Source organism: Narcine bancroftii, chromosome 6, assembly GCF_036971445.1.
Source record: "Narcine bancroftii isolate sNarBan1 chromosome 6, sNarBan1.hap1, whole genome shotgun sequence".
Classification (NCBI taxonomy): Eukaryota; Metazoa; Chordata; class Chondrichthyes; order Torpediniformes; family Narcinidae; genus Narcine; species Narcine bancroftii.
The window spans coordinates 253832522-253853249 of record NC_091474.1 but is presented as its reverse complement, the minus strand read 5'-3'; the positions used below and the strand labels follow the sequence as shown (position 1 = coordinate 253853249).

Below are 20728 nucleotides of genomic sequence, written 5' to 3'. Positions count from 1 at the left end.
TGGATGGGACGGAGGGAGGGGTAAGGGACAGCAATAGGGATAGGGGAGGGGGGAGGGGACGGGCAAGCAGGATGGGGGTATGAGCAGGATGGGACGGGGGGGTCGGCGAGAGGGGTCGGGGTAGGGGAAGGGGAGAGGGGACAGGCGGGGCAGGTTGGAGAGGGACAGGCGGGGCAGGTTGGGGAGGGACGGGAGACAGGACGGGGGTGATAGGGGACACGGGAGGGGGGGTAGGGGGACACAGGGAAGGCGTAGGGGACACGGGGGAGGCATAGGGGTCATGGGGGCCGTACCACTGACGGATCCAAACTCCTTCTCGTGGGCCCGGGTCAGGATGTCCTTGTACAGAGTTTCTGCGTCCTTGTACTTGCTCTGCTTCAGGTAGCACGAGGCCTGTTGTGGGGGACGGGTGGAGTGAGGCAGTGGTTCCCGGGGTTAGCCCCCAAACTGGGATGTTTCCCCACCCTCCCACACTGGGATCTCCCCACCCTCCCTGATCCACCTCCACCATCTCTCCTGCCCCCCCCCCCCACTGACCGGTACCTCCTGAGCCCAACCCTCATCGACCCCTCAAACCCCCTACCTACCAGAATTCCCCTCTTTCTATCCCCTGGCCTTCAACAATTCTCTGGCCCCGCCCCATGTTAACTCCCTCACCTCGCCACTTACCGCCCCCGCACCTCGCCACTCCGCCCCCGCACCTCGCCACTCCGCCCCCGCACCTCGCCACTCCGCCCCCGCACCTCGCCACTCCGCCCCCGCACCTCGCCACTCCGCCCCCGCACCTCGCCACTCCGCCCCCGCACCTCGCCACTCCGCCCCCGCACCTCGCCACTCCGCCCCCGCACCTCGCCACTCCGCCCCCGCACCTCGCCACTCCGCCCCCGCACCTCGCCACTCCGCCCCCGCACCTCGCCACTCCGCCCCCGCACCTCGCCACTCCGCCCCGCACCTCGCCACTCCGCCCCCGCACCTCGCCACTCCGCCCCCGCACCTCGCCACTCCGCCCCCGCACCTCGCCACTCCGCCCCCGCACCTCGCCACTCCGCCCCCGCACCTCGCCACTCCGCCCCCGCACCTCGCCACTCCGCCCCCGCACCTCGCCACTCCGCCCCCGCACCTCGCCACTCCGCCCCCGCACCTCGCCACTCCGCCCCCGCACCTCGCCACTCCGCCCCCGCACCTCGCCACTCCGCCCCCGCACCTCGCCACTCCGCCCCCGCACCTCGCCACTCCGCCCCCGCACCTCGCCACTCCGCCCCCGCACCTCGCCACTCCGCCCCCGCACCTCGCCACTCCGCCCCCGCACCTCGCCACTCCGCCCCCGCACCTCGCCACTCCGCCCCCGCACCTCGCCACTCCGCCCCCGCACCTCGCCACTCCGCCCCCGCACCTCGCCACTCCGCCCCCGCACCTCGCCACTCCGCCCCCGCACCTCGCCACTCCGCCCCCGCACCTCGCCACTCCGCCCCCGCACCTCGCCACTCCGCCCCGCACCTCGCCACTCCGCCCCCGCACCTCGCCACTCCCCCCCCCCCCCGCACCTCGCCACTCCGCCCCCGCACCTCGCCACTCCGCCCCCGCACCTCGCCACTCCGCCCCCGCACCTCGCCACTCCGCCCCCGCACCTCGCCACTCCGCCCCCGCACCTCGCCACTCCGCCCCCGCACCTCGCCACTCCGCCCCCGCACCTCGCCACTCCGCCCCCGCACCTCGCCACTCCGCCCCCGCACCTCGCCACTCCGCCCCCGCACCTCGCCACTCCGCCCCCGCACCTCGCCACTCCGCCCCCGCACCTCGCCACTCCGCCCCCGCACCTCGCCACTCCGCCCCCGCACCTCGCCACTCCGCCCCCGCACCTCGCCACTCCGCCCCCGCACCTCGCCACTCCGCCCCCGCACCTCGCCACTCCGCCCCCGCACCTCTCCACTCCGCCCCCGCACCTCTCCACTCCGCCCCCGCACCTCTCCACTCCGCCCCCGCACCTCTCCACTCCGCCCCCGCACCTCTCCACTCCGCCCCCTCACCCCTCCACGCCAGCCCCCTCCCCTCCCCTTCCCCCTCACCAGGTTGTTCTTGGTCTTGGCCACATTGGGGTCGTCGGTGCCCAGCCGGGTCTGGTAGATGTCAAGGGCCCGTCGGTAGTAATACTCCACCTCCTCGTACTTGCCCTGGTTCTGGCACAGCAGCGCCAGGTTGTTCAGCTGCTTCGCCACGTCTGGGTGGTCCCGGCCCAGCACCTGCATGGCATACCGTCAGGGGGTCAATTATACACTGTCGGTGGGGGGGGGGGGGGGGTTCTGGTCACACACCGTTGGTGGGGGGGGGGGGGGTCGGTCCCGCACCTTCGGGGAAGGGTGTCCGTTGGGGAGATGTCCATCATACTCCATCTCATCCCCCCATCACACTCCCCAGCCCTGCCCTAAAGTAAGACTTAGGAGCAGAAATAGGCCATTCAGCCCATCGAGTCTGCCCCACCATTCAATCATGAGCTGATCCATTTCCCAACTCAGCCCCACGGCCCAGTTGTCTCCTCAGAACCTTTCATGCCCTGGCTAATCATGAACCTATCAATCTTTGCCTTAAATACCCCCAGTGACCCAGCCTCCGCCATTGCCTGTGGCAACAAATCCCACAGATTCCTCTGCGTCTGTTCTAAGCGAACGCCCTTCAATCCTGAAGTTGTGCCCTCTTGTCCCAGACTCTCCCACCGTGGGGAACAACCTTTCTACATCTACTCTGTCCACGTCTTTCAACTTTCAAAATGTTTCAATGAGATCCCCCCTCCCCCCTCATTCTCCTAAATCCCTCATGTGATCACCTTTTCATTCCTGGAATCATCCTCATAAACCTCGACTGAACCCTCTCCAACGTCAGCACATCCTTTGTTAAATGAGGAGCCCCAAACTGCTCACAATTCTCCACGTGGGGTCTCCCCAAGGCCTCACAAACCACCAACATCACATCCCTGCTCGATTTCTCTGGAAGTGAAGGCAAGCATCGCATTTCAGGGAATTCTGCATCTGTATTCCCAGATCCCTCTGTTCTACCCCAGTCCTCAGGGCCCGACCATTTACCGTGTACGTCCTTTCTTGGTTTGTCCTTCTAAAATGCAACACCTCACACTCATCTCCATTAAATTCCATCTGCCATTTTTCAGCCCATTTTCCAGTTGGTCCAGATCCCTCTGCAAGCTTTGAAAACTTTCCTCACTGTCCACAACGTCTCCAATCTTAGTGTCATCTGCAAACTTGCTGATCCAATTTCCCACATTATCATCCAGATCATTGATATAGACAACAAACAACAAGGGTCCCAGCACCGATCCCTGAGGCCCCACTAGTCACAGGCCTCCAGTCTGAGAAGCATCATCCACCACTACTCTCTGGCTTCTCCTGTCCAGCCATTGTTGAATCCACCGTGAATCCCCAGCGTCTGAACTTTCCTGACCAACCTCCCATGGGGGACCTTGTCAAAGGCCTCACTAAAGTCCGTGTAAACAACAGCCACAGCCTTTCCTTCATCAACTTTCCTGGTAACAAATCTACAAGATTGGTTAAACACGACCTACTCCAGAAAGCCACGTTGACCAACCCTAATCAGACCCTGGCTAAACAAATAACTGGACATCTGATCTCTTCGAACTCCCAATCTCAGGCTTCACCAGCTTGTAATTTCCTTTCAGCTGACTCCTTCCCTTCTTGAATCGTGGGGTGACATTTGCCATTTTATCTGCTCAACCCTCCCCCTCTGTTTGGCCCATCCTCGCCCTGCCCTCCTTCACACCCACTCCTACCCCAACCCCTCCCCCCCTCACCTTCTCGCGGATCTCCAGGGCCCTCTTACACAGGGGCTCTGCCTCCTTGTATTTCCCTCGCTTGCCATGCAGGACGGCCAGGTTGTTCAGGGTGGCTGCCACCTATCCGGACAAGGCAGTGTCAGACCCACAACTTTCCGCACGTTCCTGGCATTGCCCCCCCACCAGCCGCAGGCCTCGTCTCATGTATTACACGACTTTCAACCCCTCTCCTCTGTGCCGACTAGCCGAAGTTCCCCATGTGTCCCTCTAAACCCGTCCTCTCCACAGACCTGCCCCAATGTCTGAGAAACTTTACTGTCCCCACTCGACCCTTTCCTCTGGCAGCTCATCCCATCCTCTGTGGAACAGAATCAAGAAGGAAACCATCATGTTCATGGGATTAGAGCCTCCCAAATAGTCAAAGGGAATGGGAGAATTTGGACAGGTTCCCTGTACAAGGATGGGAAGAGCCTTCCTAGGCTGTGTCATCCCCAGTCCATATCCCCCCCCATACTCCTCCCTCCCTTCCATGGACTTTTCCAAATTCCTCTTAAATGTTAAAACTGAGCCCAGATTCACCACTTCAGCTGGCAACTCGTTCCACACCCCCCACCCCTAAACCTTTCCCCTTTCACCCTTAGCCCATGTTGTCTGGTTCCTGTCTCACCCACCTTCAGTGGGAAGGATGTCAGTAAACCGGAGATGGGAGAGGAGATTCACCAGGCTGTTGCCAGGCCCGAAAAGATTGAGGTAGAGGGAGAGGTTGGAAGTTGGGTCTCTATTCCCTGGAGTGAAGGAGCTGAGGGGCCAGGTAAACTGAATGCTCAGTCTGTTCCCCAGGCTCGATGATTCTGGGACTTGAGTGCACACATTCAAGGTGGGGCAGGGGGGGTTTAACAAGGAATTGAGGGGGCAACATTTTCCCGGAGAGGGTTGTCCATATCTGAGATGGGGATGCAGGAGGAAGGGGTAGGTGGTGGGGCCAGTAACAACATTCAGAAGACATTTGGACAGATTTGAGGACTGGTGGGAGTGGCCGAAGTGGGTTGAAGGGTCCGTGGGGTGGACAGTGACCCCCGCACATGGATGAGGAGCTCCACGAGGCCCCGGTTGTTTCAGGACCCCGCACCTCACCGACCACCCTACCACTCCCCTCCCCCTCATTGCCAACCACCCTAACACCCCCCCTGCCAACCACCCTACCCCTCCCCATCCCCTCCCCCCTCGCCAAGCACCCTACCCCTCCCCACGCCAACCACCCTACCCCTCCCCACCCCCTGCCCCCTCGCCAAGCACCCTACCCCTCCCCACCCTCCCCCCTCACCAATCACCCTACCCCTCCCCTACCCCACTCACTGACCACCTACTTCCACCCTCACCTCCAGATATGGCTCCCAATTCCTGCTCGAGGGTTATCCCAACCCTCCCTGGGCCATGTATGGCGCTCCACCCCTCCCAGCTCTTGACCCTTGGCCCCTCCAGCCCAACCCTGATAGGCTCCAAGCTCATCCCCCCCCCCACCCTCTCAGTCCCACACTCACGGCTGGGTGGTCCTTGCCCAGGGTCTTCTCCCGGATGTTCAGGGCATCGTTCAATAGGTGAGCAGCTTCCTTGTACTTGTTCTGGTCCCTTTGGGAAGAGGGGGGTGGGGGGGAGGGGGGTGAGACCTGGACTGGATCCGAGGAAGAGGGAGATGTGATGACAGAGCCAGGCAGAAGGTGGGTTGGGGGAGGAGGGTGGGAGTGAGAACCGAACCGGAGTGGGGGAAGGGAGGGTGGTGGGGAACCTGTACACCAGGGCCAGGATGTTGCGCATGGTGGCGACGTCGGGGTGGAGGGTGGGGTCGGGGGTTGGACGCACCTGTACACCAGAGCCAAGATGTTGAGCATGGTGGCCACGTCGGGGTGGAGGGTGGGGTCGGGGGTTGGACGCACCTGTACACCAGAGCCAAGATGTTGAGCATGGTGGCCACGTCAGGGTGGTCGTGCCCGGACGTTTTCTCCAGGTCCTCCAGCGCCTGTTTGCACAGTGGCACGGCCACCTCATAGCGCCCCTGCGACGCATACTGGATCACCAGGTTGTGCAGCGTCCGGAGCCGGGCTGGGATCTCGTAGCCACACTGTTGTACTGCTGCCGCTGCACTGCTGCTGTGGCCATGGGAGCCTGGAGGGTGGGGCAGCGGAGGGAGGGGAAGGGGGCCGTGGGGGAGGGGAGTTGTGGAGGGAAGGGACACAGAGAAGGGGGAGACATTGAGCAACAAGCTTCCTCATCCACACAACCATTGGACCGAGCACCCACCGACCCCCCACTCACCTATCCTATCCCAGGCCCAGACCCTGCCCTTCAACGCCACTCACCAGCCGCTCCACTTCTCAGCCCCTCATTACACACTACCCCTCCACACCCTGGATATAACCATATAACCATATACAGCACAGAACAGGCCAGTTTGGCCCTACTAGTCCATGCCAGAACAAATCCCCACCCTCCTAGTCCCACTGACCAGCACTTGGTCCATAGCCCTCCAATCCTCTCCCCTCCATGTAATTATCCAGTCTTTCCTTAAATGTAAATAACATCCTTGCTTCAACCACGTCTGCCGGAAGCTTAATCCATATCCCAACCACCCTTTGCGTGAAGCAATTTCCCCTCATGTTCCCCTTATAATTTTCCCCCTGCAATCTCAAACCATGGCCTCTGGTTTAAATATCCCCCACTCTTAATTGAAAAAGCCTATCCACGTTGACTCTCTCTGTCCCTTTTAAAATCTTGAACACCTCCATCAAATCCCCCCCTCAATCTTCTACGCTCCAGAGAAAAAAGCCCCAGTCTGCTCAACCTTTCCCTGGAACTCAAACCTCGAAATCCTGTCAACATTCTCATAAACCTCCTCTGCACTCTCTCTATTTTCTTTATATCCTTCCTGTAATTCAGCAAAAATGACACACAGTATTCCAAATTTGGCCCCACAAATGGCTGAAACATCTTCAACATGACATCCCAACTCCTGTATTCAATACTCTGATTTATGATGGTCAACACAGCAAATGCCTTCCTCACCACCCTATAAACTTACAGGGAATTATGTACCATAACTCCTAAATCCCTTTGTTCCACTGCACTCCTCATTTGTCTACCACTTAACGTTTATGACCTTAACCATGAAACCACTTACAGCACAGAACAGGCCAGTTCGGCCCTACTAGTCCATGCCGTAACAAATCCCCACCCTCCTAGTCCCACTGACCAGGACCCGGTCCATACCCCTCTAGTCCCCTCCTATCCATGTAACGATCCAGTCTTTCCTTAAATGTACCAATGATCCCGCCTCGACCATGTCTGCCGGAAGCTCATTCCACATCCCCACCACCCTCTGCGTAAAGAAATTTCCCCTCATGTTCCCCTTATAATTTTCCCCCTTCAATCTTAAACCATGTCCTCTAGTTTGAATCTCCCCCACTCTTAATTGAAAAAGCCTATCCACGTTTACTCTGTCTGTCCCTTTTAAAATCTTAAACACCTCTATCAAGTCCCCTCTCAATCTTCTACGCTCCAGAGAAAAAAGCCCCAGTCTGCACAACCTTTCCCTGGAACTCAAACCTTGAAATCCTGTCAACATTCTCGTTAACCTTCTCTGCACTCTCTCTATTTTGTTTATATCTTTCCTATAATTTGGTGACCAAAACTGTCCACAGTACTCCAAATTTGGCCTCACCAAAGCCTTGTACAATTTCATCATAACCTCCCTACTCTTGAATTCAATACTCCGATTTATGAAGGCCAACATTCCAAATGCCTTCTTCACCACACCATCTACCTGAGTATCAGCCATGAGGGTACTATTTACCACAACTCCTAAATCCCTTTGTTGCTCTGCACTCCTCAATTGTCTACCATTCAATGTATATGACCTATTTAGATTTGCCTTTCCAAAATGTAACACCTCACACTTATCTGTATTAAATTCCATCAGCCATTTCTCAGCCCACACCTCCAGCCTTCCTAAATCACCTTTTAATCTACGGTAATCTTCCTCACTGTCCACAACACCACCAATCTTTGTATCATCTGCAAACTTGCTTATCCAATTCTCCATCCCTACATCCAGATCGTTAATATATATAACAAACAATAGTAGACCCAGGACTGATCCCTGAGGAACTCCACTAGTCACCGGCCTCCGATTGGACAAACAATTTTCTACCACTACTCTCTGACACCTTCCATCCAACCACTGCTGAATCCATTTCACTACCTTATTTATACCTAATGCCTCCACCTTTTTTCCTAACCTCCTGTGGGGAACTTTGTCAAAAGCTTTACTAAAGTCTAAATAGACAACATCCACAGCCTTCCCTTCACCAATCTTTTTTGTAACCCCCTCGAAGAACTCAATCAGGTTTGTCAAGCATGATCTACCCCTGACAAAACCATGCTGATTACTCCCTATCAATCCCTGTACCTCCAAATATTTGTAAATACCATCCCTCAGAACACTTTCCATCAACTTGCCCACCACAGACGTCAGACTCATAGGTCTATAATTTTCAGGCTTACATTTGGGCCTTTCTTAAACAGCGGAAAAACATGAGCCACCCTCCAATCCTCTGGCACTACCCCCGTGGCCAGTGACATCCTAAATATCTCTGTTAATGTTCCCACTAACTGTCCAATAGCCTCCCTGAGTGTCCTTGGGAATATTTTGTTTGGTCCCGGAGATTTATCCACCTTTATCTTTTTTTAACACAGCCATCACTACCTCCTCGTTTATCCTTGTATGCTTCATGACCTCCCCACTATTTTTCTTTACTTCAACTGGTTCAATATTTTGTTCCCTAGTGAATACCGAGGAAAAGAAATCATTTAAAATTTCCCCCATCTCCTCTGACTTCTCACTCAGCCTACCCTCGCTATCTACAAGGGGTCCAATTTTATCCCTCACTAATCTTTTACTTTTAATGTACCTATAGAAACCCTTTGGATTTATTTTTACTCTGTCTGCCAAAGCCTCTTCATGCCTTTTTTTTGGCCTTTCTAATTTCTTTCTTAAGATTTTTTCTACACTCCTTGTAGTCCTCTTTCAATTTCTCATCACCCTGCTCTTTATACGGGAGGAGTCACGTGATGGAGTAGTGGCCGGACAGTGAATTCCAGCCCTCTCCAGAAAAGTCAGGAAAAACAAAGGAAAACACAAAGGCACAGAAATAAAAGTGAAAAAAAAAGTGAGTATAAAGGTGGAAAGAAGATGGCGACAAAAAAAGAAAAATCGAAAGCAACGGTAAGAAGAGAGGAAGAGAAGACAACGGAGGAAGAAGGTGAAGGCCTTACCTGTTCGAAGAGGCCCATGGTGGAGAGAGAAACCCGCTCCCTCAGGTCGGTAGATAATGGACTACAACAATGGCTCGCTGAGCCAAGTAAAAGTGCGCAACCGCGCATGCGCGACTCCTCGCGCATGCGCGATGCGCATGAAAAAAAACACACCGACGGGAGGGGGGACCAGCTGGGGAGTCGATCTCCACAGCCGGCAATGACAGCTGCAGAACACCTGCAGCAAGAAGAGACCACAGAAAACAATGAAAACAAGAAAGAAGAGAAGGAAAGGGCACCAAAGAAACAACAGATGGCCAACCCAGAGGAAGAAGAAGAGGAAGAATACAGTGAAATAGATGAAGGGAAAGGCAAGGTAAAGGATATACTTTCTCTTGTTAGAGGATACATGGAGTCATTTAAAGAATGGCAAACACAGGAATTCAATGATTTAAGAAGAAGAATAAACAACACAGAAGAGAAAGTGAATAAAATAGATATGACCTTAACAGAAATGGGGGAAAAAATGACCAAGATGGAAGAGCGGGCAGTAGCAGCAGAAATGGAGGTAGAAGACTTAAAAAAGAAATTGGAGGAATCTAATAAAAAAACTAAAGAGACACAAGAACTACTAGCTCAAAAAATAGATATAATGGAAAATTATAACAGAAGAAATAACATAAAGATAGTGGGCCTTAAGGAAGATGAAGAAGGCAAGAATATGAGGGAGTTTATAAAAGATTGGATCCCTAAGACCCTAGGATGTCCAGAACTACAGCAAGAAATGGAAATAGAAAGGGCACATAGAGCATTGGCCTCTAAACCACAACCACAACAAAAACCAAGATCTATTGTAGTAAAATTCCTAAGATATACTACAAGAGAAAAGGTACTGGAGAAGACAATGGAAAAAGTAAGAGAGGGCAACAAGCCACTGGAGTATAAAGGGCAAGAAATCTTCATTTATCCAGATATAAGTTTTGAACTCCGAAAGAGAAAAGAGTTCAATACAGCAAAGGCGATTTTATGGAAGAAAGGGTATAAATTTATACTAAAGCATCCAGCGGTATTGAAAATATTTATTCCAGGACAACAAAACAGACTATTCTCGGACCCAGAAGAAGCACGAAAATTTACAGAACAATTACAAAAATAGACTGAGGGATGAAGACGGGTAATGAGAGTAAAAATGATCACGATTGATATGTATGTGGGTAAAGAGGTATAAGAGTGAATAGATAAAATGTGCATATGTGAAGGTATCTGTACTTAGAGGAAAATATAGATAGTATAGACAAGAATGAATAAGGGAAGGAAATGGAATAGAGAGAATAAGGAGGGAATTAAAAGAGTGACCTTTGTTACATATGAAAAGTGAAATCTTTTCTGGGGAGGGCGAGGTGGGGAGAAATAGCGGTCACTGCAAAATCAGTTGACGCTTGCGAGTGAATTCGCAAACCCAAATGGAGAGGGGAGATGTGGTTGTCCGACAAGGGATAAAGGACAACTCAGGAGGGGAAGGGGAGATTGGGGATAAAGAAGATATAAATAGGAGAATAAGGAAAATGTTGGATGTTGTAGGAATGTTGTCTTATAAAGAGTTGAAAATAAGAAAACAGAAATGGAAAAGGAGGAAAGGTAATGATGGAAAAACGGAAAGAGAAGATAAACAAAATATAAAAGGGCTACGCTGAACTATATGTCTTTAAATATTAATGGAATACATAACCAAATTAAAAGGAAGAAACTACTAAATTTACTGAAAAAGGAAAAAATTGATATAGCATTTGTCCAAGAAACACACTTAACTGAATTGGAGCACAAGAAATTAAAGAGAGATTGGGTAGGACATGTAACAGCAGCATCGTATAATTCAAAAGCAAGAGGAGTGGCTATATTAATTAGCAAAAATGTGCCATTTAAAATAGAAGAGGAAATAATAGATCCAGCAGGGAGATATGTAATGATAAAATGTCAGATATATTCGGAGTTTTGGAATCTACTTAATGTATATTCACCTAACGAAGAAGATCAAAAGTTTATGCCAGATATCTTTTTGAAGGTAGCTAATACGCAAGGAAACATACTAATAGGAGGGGATTTCAACCTGAATTTGGATCCAAATATGGATAAAACGGGGAAAAAAATTAACAGGAAGAACAAAGTAACCAAATTTATAATTAAATCAATGCAAGAAATGAAACTTTTGGATATATGGAGGAAACAAAACACAAAAGAAAAGAAATACTCATACTACTCGGCTAGACATAAAACATACTCAAGAATAGACCTATTCCTGTTATCAGCTCGTATGCAAGATAGAGTAAGAAAAACAGAATATAAAGCGAGAATACTATCGGACCATTCACCCTTAATATTGACAGTAAAGCTAGACGACATCCCTCCAAGAATGTATAGATGGAAATTAAACCCCATGCTACTTAAAAGACAGGATTTTAGATAATTTATTGAAAAACAATTAAAAATGTATTTTGAAGTAAATACGGAATCAGTGGAAGATAAGTTTATACTATGGGACGCAATGAAAGCATTCATTAGAGGGCAAATAATAAGCTATGTAACCAAGATGAAGAAGGACTACAATCAGGAAACAGAGCAGTTGGAAAGGGAAATAGTAAACATAGAAAAAAAATTAGCAATAAAGGAAGATACAACTAAAAGAAGAGAATTGGCGGATAAAAAAATAAAATATGAAACATTACAAACATATAAGGTAGAGAAGAATATAATGAAGACAAAACAGAAATATTATGAACTAGGGGAAAAAACGCACAAAATCCTAGCATGGCAGCTTAAGACAGAACAAGCTAAGAAAATGGTATTGGCATCAAGGAAAAAAGACAAACAAATTACATATAATCCAAAAGAAATTAAGGAAAACTTTAGAGAATTCTATGAACAATTATACCGAACTGAAAACGAAGGGAAAGAAGGAAAAATAGAGGAATTTTTGACTAAAATTGAACTACCAAAACTACAAATAGAGGAACAAAATAAATTAACAGAACTTTTTGGAATAGTAGAAATACAAGAGATAATAAAAAAATTACCAAATAATAAGACACCAGGAGAGGATGGATTTCCAATAGAATTCTACAAAACATTTAAAGACTTATTAATACCGCCCCTCCTGGATGTAATCAACCAGATTGATAAAACACAAAGCTTACCAGATTCATGTAAAACAGCAATAATTACAGTAATACTAAAACAAGGGAAAGATCCACTCTTACCAGCGTCATATAGACCAATATCTTTGCTAAACACAGACTATAAGATAATAGCTAAACTATTAGCAAACAGATTAGCAGAACAGGTACCGAAAATGGTAAATTTAGACCAAACTGGATTTATCAAAAAAAGACGCACAACAGACAATATTTGTAAATTTATTAACTTAATTCATGCAGTAGAAGGAAATAAAGCACCTGCAGTAGCAGTTGCTTTAGACGCAGAGAAGGCCTTCGACAGAGTAGAATGGAATTATTTGTTCAAAGTATTGCAAAAATTCAGTTTACCGGAGAAGTATATTAATTGGATTAAAGCATTATATAAGGGACCGTTAGCAAAAGTGACAGTAAATGGACATGTATCAAAGCAATTTAACTTAAGCAGGTCAACGCGGCAGGGATGCCCACTATCACCTTTATTGTTTGCGCTAGCTATAGAACCACTAGCAGAATTGATAAGAATAGATAATAATATAAAAGGAATAAAAATAAAAGACAGGGAATATAAAATCAGTCTATTTGCGGATGATGTTATAGTGTACTTAACAGAACCAGAACTATCAATAAAAGAATTATATAAGAAATTGAAGGAATATGGAGAAGTGTCGGGTTACAAGATAAACGTAAATAAAAGTGAAGCAATGCCTATGAATAATGCGGATTTCTCAAAATTTAAGAAGGAATCTCCATTCAGATGGCAAATGCAGGCAATAAGATACCTAGGTGTACAAATAAACAAAAATCTCGGCCAATTATATAAACTCAATTATAATCCACTAATGAAAAAATTACAGGACGATTTAGAGCATTGGAAAGATCTACCACAAACACTGATAGGAAGGATAAACTGTATTAAAATGAACATTTTTCCAAGGATATTGTACATATTTCAGGCATTGCCAATATAACTGACAGAAAAATTCTTCAAAGAGTTAAAGAAAATAATAAGGAAATTTTTATGGAGAGGGGGGAAACTGAGGATAGCACTAGATAAATTAACAGAATGGTATAAACAAGGAGGCTTACAATTGCCAAACTTTAAAAATTATTATAGAGCCGCACAATTAAGATACCTATCAGATTTTTATCAAACAAGGGAAAAACCAGACTGGACGAGATTAGAATTAGATAAAATAGGGGAAAAGATACCTGAACACATATTATATAAATGGGACGAAAAATTGGTACAACATAGAACTTCTCCAGTATTACATCATCTCCTCAATATTTGGAAGAAGATCCATGTAGAAAGAAATAAAACAAATTATCAATTACCAAAACTAATATTGACGCAAAATAAGCTACTCCCTTTTACAATAGACAACCTTGCCTTTAGAAAATGGGAAAAAAAAGGGATTAAAAGAATAGAAAATTGTTTTTCAGGAAGTAGATTCTTATCCTTTGAACAAATGAGATAATATAACTGGAGATACAGCGCTGGCATATTACCAACTGAGATCCTACTTGAAGGATAAATTAGGAAGCAATTTGAGTTTACCAGAGGGAAGTAACCTTGAATATGTGATTACAGATACAATGTTAATCAAAAGATTTATAACAAATATGTATATTAAACTGCAAGAAAAGGAGAATGAGGAAACAAATGGTAAAACGAAACAAAAATGGGAACAAGATTTAAATATAAAGATAAATAAGGAAACATGGGAGAAATTATGTTCTGGAACGATGAGAAATACAATAAATACGAGGCTACGTAAGATACAATATAATTGGTTACACAGACTATACATTACACCGCAAAAGTTAAATAAATAGGACCCAACAGTATCTGATAGATGTTTTCGATGTAAAAAAGAAATGGGAACAACAATTCATGCAATCTGGACATGTGAGAGAGTAGAAAAATTTTGGGATGATCTCAATCAGATATTAAATAAAATAACAGAAAACAATATACCAAAGAATCCAGAGATCTTTCTCCTAAGTAACCTAAAAAACAAAGAATTTGGAATTGATTTGGAGGATGCACAAAAAAGATTTGTTAAGATAGCTCTAGCCGTAGCAAAAAAATGTATTATGTCAACCTGGAAATCGGAAGATAATTTGAGAATACAACAATGGTATATAGAAATGAATAAATGTATTCCATTAGAAAAAATAACATATAGTTTAAGAAATAATATTGAAATATTCGAACAAGTATGGGAGCCTTACATTAAATACAATAGCGAAAACCTACCGGGGACAAACATTACCTAAGTTGATGGAAGGAGAAGGAAAGAAAAGAATGGACTCTGTAGAATTTCTGGTGTATATTTGTTGAATGACAACATTGTCTGACTGAATTAATGCAACCTAGATTGTATACCTAAAATGGATGAGGGGTGGGGTGGGGGGCTGGCTTGGGAGGAGGGAGGGGGGGGGAAGAAAAAGTCACTGTAAATGTGTGAAAAAGAAAAAGTGTATATCATGGCTAATGTGATTTATGGTGTGAAAAATAATTTTTTTTTTAAACCTTCTCTTTATACCTCTTGTACACCTCACTTTTTCTCCTAACCAAATTTCTAATATTCCTCGAAAACTAAGCCTCCCTATGACTTCCAGCCTTTCCTTTGATCCTCACTGGGACATATCTACTCTGTGCTCTCAAAATTTCTTCTTAGAATATTCTTCATTTTTCATTTACATCCTTTCCTGAAAAAATCATGTCCTACTCAATACTCCCCAAATCCCTTCTTATTCCTTCGAAATTTGCTTTTCTCCAATCCAGAACCTCAACTTTAGGCCCTTCTTTGCTCTTCCCTAAACCTACCCTAAAACTAATAGAGTTGTGATCACTAGACCCAATTTGTTCTCCAACATTAACCTCAGACATCTGACCTATCTCGTTCCCTAACAGGAGATCCAGTATTACACCGTCCCAAGTCGGTTCCTCTACGTATTGATTAAGAAAACTATCTTGCACACATTTGACAAACTCTACCTCATCCAGCCCTCTTACTGTATGGGTATCCCAATCAATGTGAGGGAAGTTAAAATCTCCCATGATCACTACCTTATGATTCTCACACATATACGTTATCTCCCTACAAATTTGTTCCTCTAATTTTCTTGGCCCATTTGGTGGTCTGTAATACACCCCTATTAGCACCCTCATGCCTCCTTCACCCCTCAATTCTGCCCAAACAGCCTCACTGGACGATCCCTCCAGACCATCCTGCCACCTCACGGCAGTAATGTCCTCCTTAACAAGCAGAGCAACTCCTCCCCCTTTTTTACCCCCTGCTCTATCACATCTAAAACAAATGTATCCTGGAATATTAAGTTGCCAGTCCTGCCCCTCCTGTAGCCAGGTCTCACTAATTGTCACAATATCGTGACCCCAAGTATCTGACCATGCTCTAAGCTCATCTACCTTGTTCACTATGCTTCTTGCATTAAAGTACATGCATTTCAGAGAATGACCCTCACCTATATTCTCTTTTCTACCTTTTACCTTAATCTCCATCCTACCTTTGTTATCTTTATCATTCTTAACTAGGTGGCCATGCTCCCTTGACACTGCTCTCACACTCTGTTCCCCACCCCCCTGCCAAACTAGTTTAAACCTTCTCCCACAGCTCTAGCAAATCTGCTTGCCAGCACATTGGTCCCCCTCCAGTTCAAGTGGAGTCCGTCCCTTTTGTACAGGTCTGACCTTCCCCAGAAGAGATCCCAATGATCCAGAAATCTTATCCTTGCCCCCTCCACCATCTCTTTAGCCACACATTCATCCTCCACATCCTCCTATTTCTACCCTCACTAGCGCCTGGCACCGGCAGCAAGCCAGAGATTACTACCTTGGAGGTCCTGTTTTTTAACTTCCTACCTAATTCCACATCATCCTGTTTCAGGACCTCATCCCCACTTCTAGCTAAGTCATTGGTCCCCACATGGACCACGACTTCTGGCTGTTCTCCTTCCCCTTGCAGAAAGCTATGTACTCGATCAGAGATATCCCTGACCCTGGCACCAGGGAGGCAACAGACCAACCTGGATCCCCGATCTCGTCCCACAAACCTTTATCTGTCCCTCTGACTAACGAGTCTCCAACTACAAGTATCCTGTTCTTATCCCTCCTTCCCTTCTGAACCTCAGGGGCAGCCCCCGTGCCAGAGACCTGACCCCCACGACTTGTCCCTGATAGGCTGTTCCCCCCAGCAGTATCCAATGCCGAATACATATTGCTGAGCGGCACTTCCACAGGGGTACTTTGCACTGGCACTCTCCCTCCTTTCCTCACAGTCACCCAATTCCCTGACTCCTGCCTTATAGGGGTGACTGTCTCCCTGTAACTCCTCTCTATCACTGCCTCTGCTTCCCTTATGATCCTCAGTTCATCCAACTGCAGCTCAAGTTCCCTAACACGGTCACTCATTATGTGTAATTGGATGCACCTTTTGCAGGTGTAGTCGTGAGGAACAGCTGTGCTGTCTCCGACTTCCCACATCCCACAATTGGAGCACTTCAACTACCCCAACTGACTCCATTTCCTCCTTTCTCAAAGTATATTGGTTTTTTTAAAAGAAAAACTAAACAAATAATACTAAAAGACTAACCAAAAAGGACACCTTACCACACAGGGAGCTCCTTCTTGCTGCAGTCCCTCGAGCCAAAGTCCCAAGTCTCCACTCCTTCAGTACCTCAAGCCAAAGTCCCAAATCTCCACTCCACTCCCTCGAGCCAAAGTCCCAAATCTCCACTCCTTCACTCCCTCGAGCCAAACTCTCAAATCTCCACTCCTTCACTCCCTCGAGCCAGTCCCAAATCTCCACTCCTTCACTCCCTCGAGCCAAAGTCCCAAATCTCCACTCCTTCACTCCCTCGAGCCAAACTCTCAAATCTCCACTCCTTCACTCCCTCGAGCCAAAGTCCCAAATCTCCACTCCTTCACTGCCCCAAAAAGCCAAACTCTCAAATCTCCACTCCTTCACTCCCTCAAGCCAAAGTCCCAAATCTCCACTCCTTCACTCCCTCGAGCCAGTCCCAAATCTCCACTCCTTCACTGCCCCAAAAAGCCAAACTCTCAAATATCCACTCCTTCACTCCCTCAAGCCAGTCCCAAATCTCCACTCCTTCACTCCCTCGAGCCAAAGTCCCAAATCTCCACTCCTTCACTGCCCCAAAAAGCCAAACTCTCAAATCTCCACTCCTTCACTCCCTCAAGCCAAAGTCCCAAATCTCCACTCCTTCACTCCCTCGAGCCAAAGTCCCAAATCTCCACTCCTTCACTGCCCCAAAAAGCCAAACTCTCAAATATCCACTCCTTCACTCCCTCAAGCCAGTCCCAAATCTCCACTCCTTCACTCCCTCGAGCCAAAGTCCCAAATCTCCACTCCTTCACTGCCCCAAAAAGCCAAACTCTCAAATCTCCACTCCTTCACTCCCTCAAGCCAAAGTCCCAAATCTCCACTCCTTCACTCCCTCGAGCCAAAGTCCCAAATCTCCACTCCTTCACTCCCTCGAGCCAAACTCTCAAATCTCCACTCCTTCACTCCCTCGAGCCAAACTCTCAAATCTCCACTCCTTCACTCCCTCAAGCCAAAGTCCCAAATCTCCACTCCTTCACTCCCTCGAGCCAAAGTCCCAAATCTCCACTCCTTCACTCCCTCGAGCCAAACTCTCAAATCTCCACTCCTTCACTCCCTCGAGCCAAAGTCCCAAATCTCCACTCCTTCACTGCCCCAAAAAGCCAAACTCTCAAATCTCCACTCCTTCACTCCCTCGAGCCAAAGTCCCAAATCTCCACTCCTTCACTGCCCCAAAAAGCCAAACTCTCAAATCTCCACTCCTTCACTCCCTCAAGCCAAAGTCCCAAATCTCCACTCCTTCACTCCCTCGAGCCAAAGTCCCAAATCTCCACTCCTTCACTGCCCCAAAAAGCCAAACTCTCAAATCTCCACTCCTTCACTCCCTCGAGCCAAAGTCCCAAATCTCCACTCCTTCACTGCCCCAAAAAGCCAAACTCTCAAATCTCCACTCCTTCACTCTCTCGAGCCAAAGTCCCAAATCTCCACTCCTTCACTCCCTCGAGCCAAAGTCCCAAATCTCCACTCCTTCGCTGCCCCAAAAAGCCAAACTCTCAAATCTCCACTCCTTCACTCCCTCGAGCCAAAGTCCCAAATCTCCACTCCTTCACTGCCCCAAAAAGCCAAAGTCCCAAATCTCCACTCCTTCACTCCCTCGAGCCAAAGTCCCAAGTCTCCACTCCTTTACTCCCTCGAGCCAAAGTCTCGTCTCCACTTCTTCACTCCCTCGAGCCAAAGTCCCAAATCTCCACTCCTTCACTCCCTCGAGCTAAAGTTCCAAATCTCCACTCCTTCACTCTCTTGAGCCAAAGTCCCAAGTGTCCACTCCTTCACTGCTCCACTCACTCACTGAGCCGCTCCTCACTGGCCGTTCCCTCACCTTTCACTCCTTTTATAGGCCTTCAGGCAATTTACTCACTCCTCGAGTAGTCTCTCTTCGCCCCTCCTCCAACGGTCGCCTTGGGAACGCCGACTCTGCTGTCCTCCGATCAGCAGTAGCCCGATCCAACAGTATCTCCCTACAGGTTTGCTCCAATTCTCATTGACCATTGAAGAGGGGTGGGGGTGGGGGTCTATAATACACCCCTTTCCCATTGCTCAGCTCCACCCTGAGAAGCAAATCCCACTCTTCCCCATTTCATCCTCCCCCCATCCCGTCTGAAACAACGGAGCCCGGAACATGGGGCTGCCCCTCCTGCAACAAAGGCTCAAACCCCCGACCCCTGCACTCCCCACCCCACTCCACAGCCCCCCCTCAAAACCCCTCCACCTCAAAAATCCCCTTCCCATCACACCCCTCCCCACTCGCCCCACTCCCCCACTCACCCCCAGGCCCTGTCTCGTCCTCCTCGGGGAAGAGGTCATCAAGTGAATCTCGAGAGGCATCTCCATCCCTCTCATCCTGCAGAAAGTCACACAGTCACATTGGGGAATGGGTGGGGGGTCAGGGATGGGGGTGAGGAGCAGTAGGGAGCAGGTGTAGGGCGAGGGCATGGGGGAAGAGTTTGGGGGTGGGTGTGGGGGAGGGTGAGGGTGGAGGTGAAGGGTGAGGGAAAGGGGAGGGTGGAGGTGGTGAGGGGGAGGGAAAGGGTGAGATGGAGGGGGAGGGAAAGGATGAGGGGGAGGTGAAGGGGAGGGGGAGGGTGTGGGTGAGGTGAAGGGGAGGGGGAGGGTGTGGGTGAAGGGGAGGATGAGGGTGTGGGTGAGGGGGAGGGGGAGAGACCGTTGGGGGGTCCGCCCAGCACTCACGCAGGGTGAGACATCCTCGTCATATTTCCTCAGCTGGTTCATGAAGACCAGGTGCTTCTTCTCCTCGTCGAGCTGCGCCACCATCTGCTCGCTGCGCTGCAGCTTTGCCTGAGTCCCCGCCAGCTCGTCCCGCAGCCACTGGTTCTCCTGGCACAGGCGCCGCACCTGCGCCCGCAGCTTCTGCTTCTCCGACTCCACCGCATTCAGGTGGGCTGCCAGCGCCATCATCACCTGGGGGGGGGAAGAGGGGGAAAGGGGGGAGGGGAGAGGAAAGGGAGAGGAGGGGAGAGAAGAAGTTCAGTTTAAATATTTCTGCCAGAGCCCCTGTAATTTCTACACGTGCCCCCCTCGAGGCCCGAGGGAATATCCTGTCAGGCCCTGGGGATTTATCCACCCTGATTTCCTTTAAGACAGCAAGCACCTCCTCCTCTTTAATCTGTTTCAGTTCCATGACCTCACTGCTTGTTTTCCTCACTTCCCTCGACTCTGTGCCCATTTCCTGAGTGAAAATTGATTAAAAAAATAACATTTAAGATCCACCCCATCTCTTTTGGCTCCATATAAAGCGTGTGTGTGGAGGAATACTTGGCCTCCCTGCCTATCTGGAATGTGTGTTTTGTGGGTGGTCACATGTCCTCCCTGTCTGAAACTTTTTGGAAGTCACATTACCTGTCAATCAAGGCTGGATTCCAGCCCCCCCCCCATTAGTGCACACCTTGTCATAGGCTAATTTAAATCACAGGGGGTCATTATTGGCTGGAACCACAGATTAGCACTGTATATAACACCAACGCACAGCAGATTCTCACTCTGCCTTGTGGATATAGCCCCAGACACCGCTCCACGACAGGTCACTGCTACGAACATCACTGAAAATGTCGCGGGTAAGGTGTGCACTGAAGTTGAGCCGGAGCACTGTGATTAAGTCAGTACTTGCAGAGAGCAGCGCCCCGATGGTACAGGGAACCGAGTGTGTGTAAGAGTCCTTGTTTGTAACGTGTGTACTCAATCTTATGAGTGTGTCGAGTATATGTTCGCTATTGTCAGAGTCCAACCTTGATCTGAAGTGGATGTATACATTGTTGCTTAAGAGA

At 48.8% G+C, this 20728-nt stretch overlaps 1 protein-coding gene across 1 annotated transcript in view; it reads right to left on the bottom strand.

Annotated features, from left to right (window-relative positions):
* LOC138737263 (kinesin light chain 1-like) overlaps positions 1-20728 on the bottom strand; it is a 70980-nt gene that overhangs the window by 32188 nt on the left and 18064 nt on the right. Inside the window, 7 exon segments of the mRNA XM_069888005.1 lie at positions 283-393; positions 2067-2240; positions 3818-3919; positions 5341-5428; positions 5734-5962; positions 19212-19287; positions 19635-19865. Coding sequence (XP_069744106.1) covers positions 283-393; positions 2067-2240; positions 3818-3919; positions 5341-5428; positions 5734-5962; positions 19212-19287; positions 19635-19865 — 1011 coding nt within the window.